The 15,974-nt window shown below is 37.9% G+C and overlaps 1 protein-coding gene across 1 annotated transcript in view; it reads right to left on the bottom strand.

Annotated features, from left to right (window-relative positions):
- PRKCE (protein kinase C epsilon) overlaps nt 1-15,974 on the bottom strand; it is a 287,329-nt gene that overhangs the window by 185,173 nt on the left and 86,182 nt on the right. Inside the window, exon 2 of the mRNA XM_058801080.1 lies at nt 2,381-2,444. Coding sequence (XP_058657063.1) covers nt 2,381-2,444 — 64 coding nt within the window. The remainder of the gene's footprint in view (nt 1-2,380; nt 2,445-15,974) is intronic.

Here is a 15,974-nt window from a genome sequence, read left to right as displayed (position 1 = left end):
TATGGCCAAGAGCAGCAATCACTTCAACCAACCCATGCCACTCAAAAGTGATGCACCTACTATAACTTCAGATTCCTTTAATATTCAAGAAATACAGATTAACTACAATGAACTAGCAAATTGAAAATCATAAAATACCTCACACATTCATTATCTTTACCTACACATACATAAAATGAAAGAGGTATTTTTGAAACATGTAGAATAAGCTACATCCCTTGTGATCTAGATGTTTCCATTCACTACACAAGTTGTTATTCACATAGTTGTTATGTTAAACTACATGTTTCAATAACATCACTAAATATCAAAAATTATTTACCTCTAATAAAACCATTCAATAATAAGATTTCATAGTATCACTTATAATGCTATAAAAAGGGTTTGCAAACAGTTGTACAAACTTAGTCCACTTTTCTTTGTGAGAAAAACTGGAACCCTCCTAGAGAACTTTGCAGTACTTCTACTCAACACTTTTACAAGTGGGAAAGCTTAAAAATATACAAGTTGTGCTGTACTTTGTAAGTGCACCAACTTCTCTAATTTCTACCAAATTCACCTCAACTACATGTCACAGCATATGCTGCAGTTGAGATAGCTACAATACACAGAGTATCACCATACAAGATCATGATGCCTCCACCCATACAGAATAACACCTTACCACTTCAGAAAGCTGCAAACACCCACCCTTCTTGTTCTTTAGCCCAACATTTTATACTCCCCATGTTCCTGCATTGCACCTGTGTGCCCTCTGCTCCCTTTGTGGTTGGTCAGTGCCCCTGGGCACTCCATGGCTCATGGCTGTCAATGCTGCTCACCTGCTGCTCACAGCTGTGCCCATTGGGGATGAGGCTGGGCTGCAGCCCCACCCCAATTACCACAAACTGTGTGCCTACAACTAAGTGCTTTTGGTCCTCCTAAGGCCTCCCCATAACACTTCATAAGCTGTTTTCCCTCACTGGCTAGTCTCCATTTGTGTATTCCCCTCCAATGCTACTGTAGTGACACAAATTTCTTTCCAAGTACCTTTCAATGTTACAGGGTAATGCACCACGTAATAAAGGAGGCATTAGGATAGCCATTTTTTACTTTCCTGTGTAAAAGGTTGGAGAGTTTTAAAGCACTTTTGAAGAACCACACAACACCATTCTTTCTGTCCTTTGACAGTCTGACACACTTGAATGCATCTTGGGATGAAACAGTAACAGCAGGCTCAGCTGGGTAGCAATTAGCTATCAGAGGAAGGTTGGAAGAACATCCACCTGCCCTATGACAGAGTCACACCAATGCCTTTAACCACATTTCAGATGATCACTGTCATGCCGGTCAGAAATAGATGTGGAAACTACTATTTAATTGATATTTTCTTCAATATGCAGGAAGAAAAAAAATGGTAGAGCACATTTTAGGTAGGTACAAAAAGAGGCTATAAGATAAAGTTTAAAATTCAGGATTTAAAGCAATATGTGTTTTTGCAAGCTACTGCTAGTAGCTGGTCGGAGCGCAGCAATTCATTACAAAGAACAGAAAGATAAACATGCTCTTCCACCGTTTCTCCACTGTGCCAGGCAAAATAATTTAATTTCATAGCATTTTGGTTTCAACTCCTGTCAAGGTTCATGTGAATCTTCTTTATGTACTGTGAACTGATGATAACCTCATTTCAGTGAACTCCATGAGCTACTGGGGGAAGCTGATCAAAGCTGATTGCTGTACATAATTTAAGATAATCAATCATCTAGGCCATTTTGGCAAATCAGGCTGTCACCAAGTGCATGACTAAGGCACACAGATTTGCTTCTTCATAAATTATCTCATTCCTACCATATACCACTTGACTGTTTAAAGTAAGCAGCAGAAGAATTATTTTTAGAATTTTTCTTAAGAATGTAATAAATACTTCTCTTCCATATTTGGGTCATTTTCCAACATGCAGCCGTTGTGCCATAAAAATGAAAACATCTCATATAATGACAACATTCTGGTCATTACTTAAGTTGAAATGGAAAAATACCAAATATTAGAATAATTTAAAAAGCAAATAAACTCCTGTCCCTTATTTTTTGACATCTTATCCGTTCTACCTACATAATTTTTCTATTCTTGCAAAAACGAAACAATTTGGAAGTTTCCTCTGGAAATTAGTACTATTAAGTATGATCATTTCATTATGGTCATTTTAGCTAGTATTGTTACCATCAGTGATTAACAGGGTAAGATGAAGTGCAATTTGCTTATTGACTCAAAATGTGTTCATTTAACTTGAGTTAATACAGATTTGAGGGTATCAGCACACACCACTTCTAATACTTTCATTTCAGAGACCCTTGGAGATTCCATTCATGAAAGAGTAAGATAAAATATTGAAAGTCCCTACCTTCACCAGATGATCCTGAAAGGTCTATGATGACATACACTCTCCCTTCTGGCTCCAAGTCAATCTGCAATCAAGAAGAGAAAAAGAAAAAAAAATCATACTTAGAATGGCTCCCAAAGCAAGTGACTGCAGATGCAGGAAACCATAAGTTTCCAAACCTCTCAAATCCTGCACCAATAGAGCCTCCTTTTGCAAAGAGGTGTTGAGAACCCTGCAACCTCACTGGAATAAAAAAGAAGTGCGCACACTTGGAAAGTTTGAGCTCAGTGAATTTTACATTTCAAACATTTAATGTACTGTTCCAACATACATTTGCACCACTATTTTCAAGAAAGTCAAAAAGTGCCACAATTGAGCAACTTTTTTGCTGTTATTTATACTGAGCCCAGATATAGAAATGTGGAAAACAACACTGCGACAGCTAGACTGATTAGCTCTGGTCACAGAACGGGGGAAATGAACACACAGAGCTCATACAGCCGGTTAACACGTGTTTATAATACCCCTTTTGTGTCCCCACCCGGAGAAAGAAATACATGCTTTATCCTCTTTTTCTGAAACACAAAATTTGTTTATTTCTGCACCATTCTGGTGGATTTTAAGGAGTCTACCCATGAGGAGATCACTTTCACTCAGCATGAAATACAGGTGCTCAGTATCAAGCTGCTGTACTTCCAAGATATCACAGTCTATGAGAATAAGCTCCGGTTCAGGCACCACAAAGAAGAGCATATTACAGATCTTCCTGTATTTCATCACAAGTTTCATCAGCAAATCTAAATATTGCTGGATTTGAGCATCTTAACGGTACACAACAAATTAAAAACTATTTTTGCTGCCACACATCTCTGAAAAATAAAACTGTAACTAAAACATTATGTACTCAGTAGCTTCTGCTCCAACATAGCAGTTACTGTCACATGATTTCAGAGCCTGAGTGACGTGATGTTCTGTATGTCAATACTGTATTTTCAATCTGTTTTAGTAGGAAAACCACACAGGTAAGATTGCAAGGGACCTTGTGTGCCAGTGTCAGAACCCAGCAAATTCCTCTGGCTGCCCTGGCTCAAGCCCTGGGCACAGAGCCCCTGTGCCTTTGATTTAGCCCTTGGAAAAAACAATCACCAACCTTATATGAAGAATTACAAGCCACAAAAGTTTAAGTAGAATGATAGTGAATTTATCACAGGGTGAAAAAATAGATTTTTGGGGGGATTTTTAGAATGGGGGCTCAGGGGGCAAGATGGAGGAATCTGAGCATGTCCAGCTTTTCTCCTTCTCCTTCTTGGCCTCCATCTTCTGCTGTGACGTTGGCACTTTTAGATCGGTTTAGAGTAGAAGCTCACTGTCTAACATAGGTGATAGGTATTGGAAAGTAATTGTAAATATTGTACACGTAGTTTTTAGTATAAAGACATAACACTGCCCGGGGGCAGGCTGAGTGCCTCTGACTGTCCTGCTGAGAGGAACTCGACTGGACAGGAGCAAAAATTTTATAGATAAGGAACAATAAACAACCTTGAGACCGAGAAATGAAGAGCTCTGACTCCTTCTTTGACCACTGGGCTGGGAAAAGAGTGAGTAAATGAGGGGACATGATGCAAGCTCCTCCTCCACTGAGCACTGTTCTCCAAGAGAGGGCTGGGAGAAGAGTTCACAGGTCCTGCTGATGTCATCGGAACAACGGATCAAGCAAATGATCTCAGCAGCTGTATTGTAAATAGACCAGGCAGGAAATAATGCTACCAAGGCCAGGGGTTGCTCAAGGGAGAGGAAAATGAAAGCGTGGGTGTCTGGTTTTTTATAAATAATAGTATTGAATATCCAAAAAAGTCATTTTTAACAATTCCTGAATTGTTAAAATTTTGGGGGAGTTTTTGGCTTTTTGTGTTTTGTTTTAAATAAAGCTGCTGATCTTGAAATACTGCTCCTCTCCCTTTGCCAGTTTTAAATAAGAAAAATATTAGAAGATCAGAAGCACAGGTGCATGAATAGACTTTGATGTCTATGCTGAGGGAGGCTTTTGAAAAACTGCTATAGCACTCAACAGATGGCTGTATTATAGACAGACATGTCTAATGCTCTGTTTGTATCAGCACTATACACTGTTTGCTTAAGCTTTCAGTAAAATACTTTATGCAGTTCAAATCCCAGAGTGCACGCACACGCATAAACCCCCAACATCATCCCCGCAGAACAATCAGGCATCTGGACGAGTTACTGACCACCATCACAAAATCTCAGCTCTGCCCCTTTAATTACAAACAGCATTGGAAGAAACTCAGGAAAAAGACTGGAGGCCTGAAACCAAGTTTCTATTACCCAGCAAGTGGACTATTTCAATTTACATTTTATTAGAAATGATGCTTAGTGACCTTGAATTGGAAATTTTGGTGATGCTCTAAGAAAAATGAACTATTTATAAAAGAAAGTCTTTTATAAAGAAAGCATGTTTCAGTGTTCATATGTTCAAATGCCAGTAAGAATGAAATGGACATATTCTTATTTTCAGATTTATGAAATACCCACATTTCATTTCAGTGACACTGACAGTCTTATCAGTCATATGAATTAGTAATTTTGCCAGAAGCCAGGAGCTCAGCTGACCCTACATACAAAATGAACACCCCAACAAAAGCAGAATCCCCTAGACTTAGAGGAACCCTTCTCTTCTTCTCAGGTCTTTCATGTATCAAGCCAAACAGAGGAAAAAGGGACCAATTTAATCTTAATTATTCATTAAAAATGTCTAATTTAATGCCTAGAAACATAACGGCATAAATACCTTCAAAATAGACTACTAGAATATGCATGTTTTTTCTTTTCAATCTGTGCATTAAGTTGTGCTTAGATTCTGCAATGTCACATTATAAATAAGTACCAAAATATGCATACAGCAGAATCCAAAGTTCCCATGTGTTTTTCACTGAATGCCATGAAAGCTATCACATGTGAAATGCCCTTAGCCACATGTAACCAGAAACATGAGGACTGGCCAAATTCAGCTGAATAGAACAGGCATCCTTGAAAGCAATGGAAATAGTCTGATCACAGCAATTCTGATTCTGACCCTTCTCTTTGACTAAAAATACTCTCTGAATGCAGCCTAGCTTTTATACGTGCAGAGAGAACTTATGAGGAGGCATCTAAAAAAGACATTACTGTTCAAAAGGAAACAGGAAACAAAGCAAGATGCAAACTAGGGATGGGACAGAGGAGTTGATACAAGAGCAGCTTTGCTGTAAGCAAAACACATTGCAAAATATGTGCCTTGCACACATACATCACATCTGCAACATGCAGCAAAAGATGCAACAACTGTGACTGAGCAAAATCTTTGATCACCAAAATATTTTACCTTCTTATTGACCCATGCTGTTGCTGTGACTTCTGTTGAAATACAGTTTTAGCATGTGCAAGCAACATTAATTAAAAAGGTAATTTAAACAGCTTCTATATTGCTCAAATAAGAACTGTGGCAGCATACTGAGATGAGTACAATCATTGCTGGAAAGCAGCACAGATAATCAAAAACTCCAGGCCTGAATAAAACCTATTAGTAGCCTGTTTCAGGGAACAAAATGCAACCATCCATAAAACCAGACATACTTTCAGAGGAAAAAACCCATGTTGAAACCAAGGCCAAGCTTAGCATATTGAAGGCATTTATACAGTTTCACAGTCATTAATGGATTTTATTTTCAACACCCTTCTGAGACAGTTCCCCATATGCAAAATGGGATACTCCCAAAGGCACAAGCTAGACTAAATGACTTTCTGGCAAGTAATACAAGAAGCCTATGGTTAAACAAGAGCTGAACTCTGGTCTCTGGAGGCCCAGACTGCCCACTGGACCATTCCTCCTTTCCTCAGTTAGGCTTCACTTTGTCCAGCAATCCTGTCTTCCAGCAGTATCAAACACTACCAAGAACTTTTTTTCCCTCTTTTTTATACAGCCTTAATGGGAACATATCTAGGAAGCAATTTCTTTTTCATTCAGATAATCCTCATCAATAAAAACAATACCAAACAAAGTTTGCTGAAATATTTGTCTGCAGCATTTTCAATGGATCATAAATCTTCAGTAACCTGGAGCAACAGCATAAACCTAAATGGACTGTATAAGCCATAGAAAGAATTAAATCATAAAACCTGCTTTGCACCTCTTCTTGTGATGTTCTAGGATTATCTGATATTTGGGTAGCTTAAAGCATAAACCTCCAAGCACATGATCTGTCACTGCAGATGGTTATTTGATTCATGTCAGACCTGGGAAGTCAGGATGGTTTAACCCTTCCTGAGTGCAGCATAACAAAGTTTCTTGTCGAACACACAACTTCCCTGAAAGAAGAAGGGAAGAGATTGTGCTTAAATTGTTGATAGCTGGAAAGGCTGAAGGGGGTGGTTCCTCTGTCTGTTGTTTTTAGAGGTATTTGCCAATTTTGCTAAATATTATTTCCATGTAAATGCATATGAAAATCAGAACAGTTATAATTTAACAGAAAATTACTGGAAAGTCTGTGCTGTTCTTTTGCTCTTTAGCCACAGGATTTTTGTGATTCAATTTAAACAGTTAATAGAGTACCTATTTTAACTTATTTGATAGAAAATAGAACATTAACAGTGATACTTTTCAATACAGCCAAAATGACTGCAGCTCAAATAATTAAAAACCTTTTAAACTCACAATGATTACTGTAATGGAAGCAAACTCCTGACCAAAGGAGCAGCCAGATGTATGATTAAAGTTGTAAACTTGTCCCACCATTTACACCTGAATCCCTATCAAGCTCATCTGAAATGATCAGGTTTGCATAAGCTCCATAAGGTCAGCAAAATAGCTGAGCAAATGTTATTTATTAATAGTATCTGAAAATTAAGAATTTTACACATTACATCATTAATTACAGGAGTAAACTTGACTTTCAAAAGAAATTACTCAGAAAACATACTGAGAAAACTTCCTTAGAATGTCCATGTACCTCCTTGATGTTTTTCACCCCACAGCCTCTTGCTCTTCTGGCAAAGGCAGCAGGAAAATTTGGAGCCAGTGTACTGCTACAATGTTCACAAATCTGCCTTTCATTATGAACATTACATATTTGATTATTATAATTAGAGAGAAACTTAACACAGCTTGACGCATTGTAATTGACCACAATGATATACATAAAGGTTCAGAAATTCTGGCCACAGGGGATTCTATCAATTATTTACTCATACTCAAAAGTCAACAAAGAAACATCAAACATCTTGCATGACCTACAGAAAACATCAAACACTTTTCAGTGCCAGACACATGCACTGACATAATACAGAGCAGCAGCAGCCAGGGAGAAACAAGATTCAGATGAAATAACCCACAGTATTCAGAAACCAATTCTAAAACAAGAATCCTTCCATTACTTAATAAGGCATATAGTGATGTTTAGTTGTTGTGTCCTGAATCACATGTGATATGGCCTTGGTCTTTCATGATCTGTTGTGCCCCAGGCCTCCCAGACTCCAAAGAAGATGCATTTTTGAACGCATAGTGACGCATGCACATGTATTTGAGCACAGGCACATCTGCACTGTCAGAAGTAACATATTCATTTTTATGCATTAGAAGGACCAACAATGTTTACAGACCACAGTGCTGAGGCTAGGGTCTTCAGGGCTCATTTTCTTGTAGAACCCAGAAAGTGAATCTGGACAATTGGCTCTATGTACATGGAACAGACAGCAGAGCAGCACAAACAACTGCAAAGGCATCGAGCAGCATGACCACAGCAGGGTCACTGCATGAAACCAAGGGTCTGACTCCATGATCAGAAGCAAGGAAGATGTTATTTTTACTTCTTTGAAAGCTTCAGAAGGTGGAGACTATGTACAAGGTATTACCTTTTATTCCAGTATTCAAGAATTATACGGCAAACTGGTTAGAGTTTCTAAACACCTACAATCACAATTCATGAGGAAGGGAAATGAATCAATGAGAGAGAAATCTCTTCATGAGCAGAAAAACAAGTAAAGACCTTAAGAGATAAGGCTGCCTAGACTAACTATTCCATGATACGGAATATCATGACTTGCATGTGAACATGTCAATGGAAACTCACTAGCATGAGTGTCCCAGACACAAGCGTGTGCTACTTGTTGCTTTAATTAGCCCAGTACAGTTACTCTGATGATGAAAATGTATCTCATTATTAAGCCTTATGAAGACAGGGGAATAAGCCAAGGTAATGTAGTATTTTTTCACTGTACTAAAACTGTATCTACACTAGAAATGGAGGTGGCATTATTTTAGCAATGGTAAGAAGGATAATATACCAAGAACCTACACAAGCCCAGAGACAACGTGAGGTATAATGTGTACAAGTTAGGTTTGGCTGAGCAATGCCCAACTAGACTTTTTGAGTGAACAGACAGACAAACCACCTACTGAACAAAAGCCTGCATAAAGCCATTCTCTTGAAACATCTGCTAAATGTATTTCAAGAAAGAAAAGAAACTCTTCAGAGCAAAACCACTTTCCCAAACAGATGGTTATTTGATTTAAGAATAAGGGAATTGCATTGTGTGGGGGGAATTGCATTGTGTGGCAAGATCTGACCTGTAATTTCATCACAACGCTTTTCAAAATGTATTTCTTAATGCACTAGTGCAGTGGCACTCTCCAAACCACAGGGAAATAATTAACTGTCACAAAGTATTTAAAACATGCTCGTTGCCTTGGCTTAGGGGCATTTTTTAAAGTCATGCTACAGAGCTGCAACCAGAAGGGAAGTTACCTTACACCCAGCAATAAAACACAGAGCAGGGTGGCAGGGCTGCCAGCACGCAGTCGTTAGCCAATTACTACATATTAAAAACTGATAAAGGCTATCAAATTATCTTACCACAGTACAATTTCAGACAACCACTTGCTCATATGCCAAAGCCAAACTCATAGAAACTCATAGGTGTTACATTTGTTCAGTCTCGGGAATCACCTAAACATGATGGTATGTGGAGCTTTTCAAAAATTACTTTAACCAGATATTTGGAGTTTTCCTAAATTACAATAACAGTTCCTCTGAGTAGACAACTTTTTAACGCTTTGCACAACCGTCATGAAATATGTGTTTGTATAAAAGCAAGTACATGGATTGACTGGCAATTTGTCCTGGCCACATAAAATTGTTTTGGTGGACTGCATACTTTTTTCCTTAATTCCTTAAGTAATTCTCACAGCTCCTTATGTCCTTTAAGCAAGAATTTTTGCCTGAAGACTTACAGATTAAGATACAAAAGCAACATTACATATTTCCTGTAAAGATATATTTCTTCTCTTTATTGTCAAAACACTCCTTTCTTGCACTCTCCTGCCAAATATACCCTGGGAAGTCAAGGTACTTATACAGTAGGCAATATCCACATAGCATTTCTGTACAAAGAATAAAGGAAATAGCTGTGCTGATTTTCAGATCTCAAATCAGGAAAATTAACAGCTGGAAGATCCAAAAATTCAGTGTAACATATTCATTTTTTGTGTATTAGGTATCAATTAAAATTCTTCCTAAACAAGATAAAACAATCTTCAAAGACAGGATATAAGTAGTCCTAGGAAATGGGGATATTAGATAATAAGTTGCCCTTCAGTTTTTCTCTTGTTATTCCTATTCTAATCCTCTGTAAAAAAAAAAAACAAAAAAAAAAAAAAAAAACAAAAAAAAACAAGCAAACAAAAAACCAAAACCAAATGAAATAAACAAGCAAAACCAAACCAAAACAAAAAAATAAATAAAACCACCCCAACAACATCCAAAAAAATCCAAACAAACAACCAAAAAAAACCACCACAACCAAAAAAAACCCTGAAAGCCCACAAAATTAGACAACTCTGGAACTTGCCTATGAATCAACTGTGTTTCAAACCAAAGGTCAGGAACATCGATGACACCTGGTTTGAGTAAAGCTTTCATCTGCCTTAGAGCAAAGATCTTCCCAGATATTAGAAAATAAATAAAGATTACATGAACCTCAGCCCAAACTAGGCAGATACTTCAGAACTCACTTCTCAGACCATTCCACAAGAGGTTCACATTTCCAGCCTCTCAAACACTACGGTGCAATACCTGTCAGGAACTTTTGAGAGAAGTCCAAATGAACTTAGAGTCTTCCACGGGCCAAGAATGCAGCAGGGAGCTGAATCCACTTCAGTTCAGCTCTAGCTCAGGCTCACTTATAAGTAGAGCTGTGCTGGCTTTGTTTCAGTGAGCAACAAAACTCACATCTAGGTTTTGTTTCAATTAAAAACCCCGGAACATTAAAACAACCACTGCTGTTTATGGGTGAGAATTCAGTTCAGGTCCCTGGGAAGAAAGGAGAAAGGCCTTTCTTATCTGGAAGGCAAGCACATTAAATGTACTCTCCATCTGCATTCACCACAGAAATTAATCCTCCATTAGGAAGTAAACAGCTTGAATCAATATGCTGCAAATGGACAAACTGTACTTCAGTGACACTTGCTGGAACTTTTAAGCAGCTTGTTGATGTGCAGCACCAGCATCAGCTGCAAGCCAGAGTGCATCAGCAGAGAGAAATAAAACTCCCCTCTCTTGCCAAGTTGATACAGATATGAATGAGACTCCCTCTCTCCACAACCCTCAACTAAAGTGGCTGAAACTACAGAATATGTAATTAGGATAGCTCTAGGGGTGTGCCCAGAGGTGCCTATGATCTCAGAAACTGCCTATGAAGGAGACTAAGTTCTTTCCCTCAAATTCCCAGAAAATGAAAAATATCTTATTTTTAAAAAATGCCTCTAAAAGCTATAAAGACTTCCCTGAAAATCACCCAGTATCCAAACTCCTCCTCTATCTGTGCAAAACTGGACATTTAACATGACAAAATCCCTGACCTCCTTTGCAGTTTACCTTAGTGTACCTTTCATGAAATTTGGCTGGTGATCAACTTGTCAGCACTGTGCCACCACACACAGTGATTGACTCGAGTTTTTTGTTTCAAGTCTCACCTTGGCACCCAAAGCCAAAGCAGAAGCTCACAGGGCTGGGCTCTTTGACCCACCCAGATGGTCAAACTGCTCCGAGGCAGTGCCTAAGTGGGGCAGCTCTGGGGACCACCACTAGGCAAGAAACAAAGATCTACTTCAAGAGTGCAGAACTAAAGAAAGCTGCAGAGATAAAATAATGCAGGGTTTTAAATGTCTTCAGTTAAAAACTACATGTGAATGAGAAGAATAAAGGATGTAGAGAAGGAGACACAGGAACATGCAGAGACAAAAAATTATATATACAGCTCAGAAGTAGCATGAAGTTGTCATGAGGAAACAAAAGGAAGTAAAATGATTTTTCAAAAACAAAGCTAAGCTAAAATTACTATAAAGTCATTCTAACAGTTTTCTTTTGAAAATATTAACCTCTTTAAACCTCCTTCTTAAATCTGAGAATGCTTCTTGTTCCTATCTCAATGCTTCCTGTTACTGTCCTGCTACATCAGAAGACACAGCTTTGTCCCAAACATAAGGGGTAATCTTTTGAAAAGTAATAAATAAGTTTAAACCACGTTTTTGATCAAGACAACAAAACCATGCTGACTGACTTAAGAGGTTTTATTATTCATCCAGGGAGTTGAAAGCTTGTCATTTGTTAACATAAAATGTTTCTGTTCAGTTATCCTTGCAATTGATAATTTTAGTAACTTTAAAAAATGTGTCTCCTACTTTGCCATTCAGGTTCACTACAGATACATCTCTATTTTCAAGGTAAGAAACTGAAAAGCAAAGAGGGAATAGTTACCTTACAGAATTATCTAAATTTGGGTAAGAAAGAAAAGGAGGTTGCAAAAACATAATGAAAATATTTGTTTCCCAGTTACAAAAAAAATCCTCCACCAAAGACAAAGATGTAAGCATAAATACACAAGGTTTAAAAATTACAAATCAACATTCTTCTGCTGGGTTATGAAGATGGAAGGAAAAAGTATGTTCTACACAAATATTCTCCATGTCCTTTCACATATGTATCTGTAGCTTGATTTTCTTTACAACAAACACTGACATCATAATAAACAAACACCTCATGATATACAAACCACAATGTTATACAGAATTGGCATCAAGTATTTAAACAAAAGTATCCTTGCTGGAAGCATCTCTCCTACTTACAGCCTGTCAAGAATTGCATTGATTCAGAGACTTTGATCAAGGTTAAGTTCTACAGAAATTTGAAAGCAGAAAACAGAAGTAAAGAAAACAAAATACAAGCTTCTTGCAAAACTATCATTGCTCTTTTTTTTTTCTTTTTAGTATCTTCCTAAATGCTTGTTTAGCTTAGAATGAAAGCCTTCATTTTGCCCTCACACTCTGTGGCACAAGCAGGAATTGCAGAAAGTGGCTGCTGTGCAGGTCAGTTCATCCTTTCCGGCACCGAGCACACGCAGGAGCCCCAGGGCAGGTTTAAGTAAGGATGTCTGCAACAGTGTGGGAACTGAATGCACCTCTCAAGTCTCAGTTCAATATCTAAACAGAAAGATCATTGCTGTTTTCTAAGGGAAAATGGTATTTCTAACATCTTGTAAAAAATAAGAATTGTGCCAGTAAATGTGGCAGTTTAAAGCAAACAAAATTAGTCATATTAGATATGCACAATTATGCAATCTCCCCCCAAAAAATAAAATCAAGAATAGCACTAAAATACTGAAGTTTCTTGGACAACTACCCAGAATTGAGAAAAAATGCCTCAAAAATTTGAAAGAAAATGTAACCCCAAATGCTATCTTATGTGCCTTTCTAAAAAAATTGCCAGAGGAACTAAAAAATTAATTTCTATAAGAAAACATCATTAAGACATTCTCTATTTGGTTCTACTTTTCCCCGTGTTTAGAAAGTATCACAATAAGATCTTTACATACCATTTCATAATGTTGAGGGGTTTTTTCCAACATAGTTTTTGTGTTGCTCTGATATTTTATCCTCTGTTTAATCATCAGATTAGAAAGATTAATGAAGCTAATTCTGTTAACAAAATGGCTATCCTGAGGACTACAATTATCTGTGATTCACTTGGACTTCCTCTGCAGCTTTAGCCATAACAAACCCAGAGCAGCTCCAGGATTCCTCAGATGTCAGCTAGAGAACACTTTGTTTAAAGAACAGCTAAACAGAACACTGATATAGTTTGTTCTACTCATGTTTAAATGCAGAAAAGAAAACCAAGTAAAATAAAATTCAGTAGCTTTTACACACACTGCCAGGCTACCTATATTGCACGAAACAGATAGGCCAGAATGCAACATCTTGAATACAGAGACTACAGAAAAGGAAATGGCAAAAATAGCCACTGCTATTATTATGGTTCCTGAAAAGTTAGACAGCACAGTCCACCAGCCAGAAGTGGCACACCAGGAATAGATATATCTTCAAAATTCCCTAGGAAAAAGATGTGTTCTGGTGCATGTGGCATTAAGTGGCATTTTTCTTTAGCATTTCTTTTCATTTACTGCAGAGCTTTAAACAGAATTACGTGTGGAGTTCTCGTTAGTTAGATACGAGTTTGACATGAAAAATGATGCCTGTTAAACCTTTTAAAAATCTCATTTTTTCAGATATACAGAAAATTTTCCAGTATCTCCTGGATTTAGAAAAAAAAATTAAAAACCAAAAAATAACAATTAAAAAAAACCCCATCCCTGAGACTTAGTCTTTCTTGTATTGTAGGGATTTGGATGTTCCTCTTTTAGTCCATGAGGAAACAGGAAGCGCAGAGTCATTTACGGTTTTGTTCTTAGAAAAAATTATAATTCAAAGCCTTCAAACCCATTTAGGGGGGGGAGGGTTGGGTTGGTTTGGTTTTTTTGTTTTTTTTTTTTTTTTCTTTTTTTTCTTTTCAGTGATGAATACAAGAGCATTCGCTATTCAGATTTGAGTAATTTCTTTGCAAGAGCTCAAGTTAGATTTCATGCAGCCTGATAGAGCTCCTGGAACTTGACTCAAGGTAGCTGAATAATTCTTGTTCATTTAGCTCTTAAAATTTAGTTCCAAATGCATAAGAACCATCCAGTTCTGCTAATGGAAGGCACAGCATGATGCCCACTTACTCTTGCATTGAACCAAGTAAGCAGAGCTAGGCTAACATCTGTCTTCCAAGAAAGGCTTTCAGTCTTTTCTGAACAATATCTAGGGATGAGGTATCTGCTAAATCCTTTGCTAACTGATTTCATCAATTTATCAATCAATTCAATTTCATCAATTTATCTTTCAATTTAATGTGAAAGAAAATGTGTGCTATCCTGCCCATTTTAATCTGCCTGGATACCCCTCAGTTCTTGTACCCTTTTGAGACTAAAAAGCTCCTTATTTTTTTAATAGTACTTTACATAGCCAAATTAAGTAACCTCCCATTGTTCTTTTTATTTAAAGTAAATCAGTGAGCTCAGAGTCTCTGAATTCCTCCAATATATGAATGCTTTCAGAAATCCTACTGTGAGGTCTGCTGTTGACTTGCTGGGTCACCCTGGGCAACAAATTTTATTCACCCTCCATGTGCCTATTTCACCTTCTATTATTAGTCTTTATTTAGAGTACAAATTCTTAAAAGTTCAGGCTCTCTTTAATACATTTGTGCAATTAGGCCCTCATGTTTTTACCATTATGTACACTGGGGTTTGCAGGTTCTAAGCATGCTGCCATGCTAAAAACCTGAACTGTTAAACCTCCTAGGAGTAATCAAGCATTGGTGCAGCCCAGTGACAGCCCTGCACCTCAATCTGCTATGGGGCACCCATCTCTTCCTGCAAAGCATGCAACCTTATCACTTGACTTACAAAAAAATTTCCATTTGGGGTTTGCAGCGTGAGGCTTAGCAATTCTAATTCCACACAGAGAGGGCAGAGAAAGGACTTGCAGCAGGTCTATCTGGCCTTCAGTACACTTTTTTCCTTCAATTTCCAACCAGTTTTTAAAATGTCGACCACCCATAATCCTCCCATGTGCAGCCTACAGAAGAAGGAGGAATAATTTCACACCTGGGGGAAGTGCCATGGAAAATCTGTCAGCTGTAGCAAGGGTGGAGGCAGGCAGGAGAGGCTTCCTCAGGAATGGATCTAAGTTTTGGATACTCTTGTTCCTCATTCCTCCATGACTGGCCTACAATTTTCATCAGTTATATCCCACACAGCTTGCAGAACTCTCTGCCTTGGACAACCCTATCACCAAAACTTAGCTGTAACCAGGTTTGCTTCAAAATTCTCAAAGCATTCTTATCTGAGAAAAACTTAAGAAGTGATCTGAAATGGGAACTACATACTTAAAATTTTCTTTAAAAGTACAGAAACAGTTCCCAAAGATTTGCTTGACCACAGTGACAGCACTAGTCCCTTTAGCCCAGAGACTTTAAGGACAAAAGAGGTGGGAAAGTTACCTGTGTTTTGGGGAGGAAAGTTTTTGTGGGGGTTTGGGGGTGGAGATAAGGGAAGAAAGTGAGGGTAGTGGTTGTTTGGCTTTGAGTGTTTTTGTTCTGCCCCCCTTCCCTGTTTTTTTTAGTGCAGTGTATTTTCCTTGTGAGTAATTGAGATAAAAATGATTAATGCACAAATATGACCTGGTTTA

The sequence above is a fragment of the Ammospiza caudacuta genome, chromosome 3 (genome assembly GCF_027887145.1).
Source record: "Ammospiza caudacuta isolate bAmmCau1 chromosome 3, bAmmCau1.pri, whole genome shotgun sequence".
In the NCBI taxonomy this organism is placed as follows: Eukaryota; Metazoa; Chordata; class Aves; order Passeriformes; family Passerellidae; genus Ammospiza; species Ammospiza caudacuta.
The sequence above is the reverse complement of the archived record's forward strand: the minus strand, read 5'-3'. Positions and strand labels throughout refer to the sequence as shown.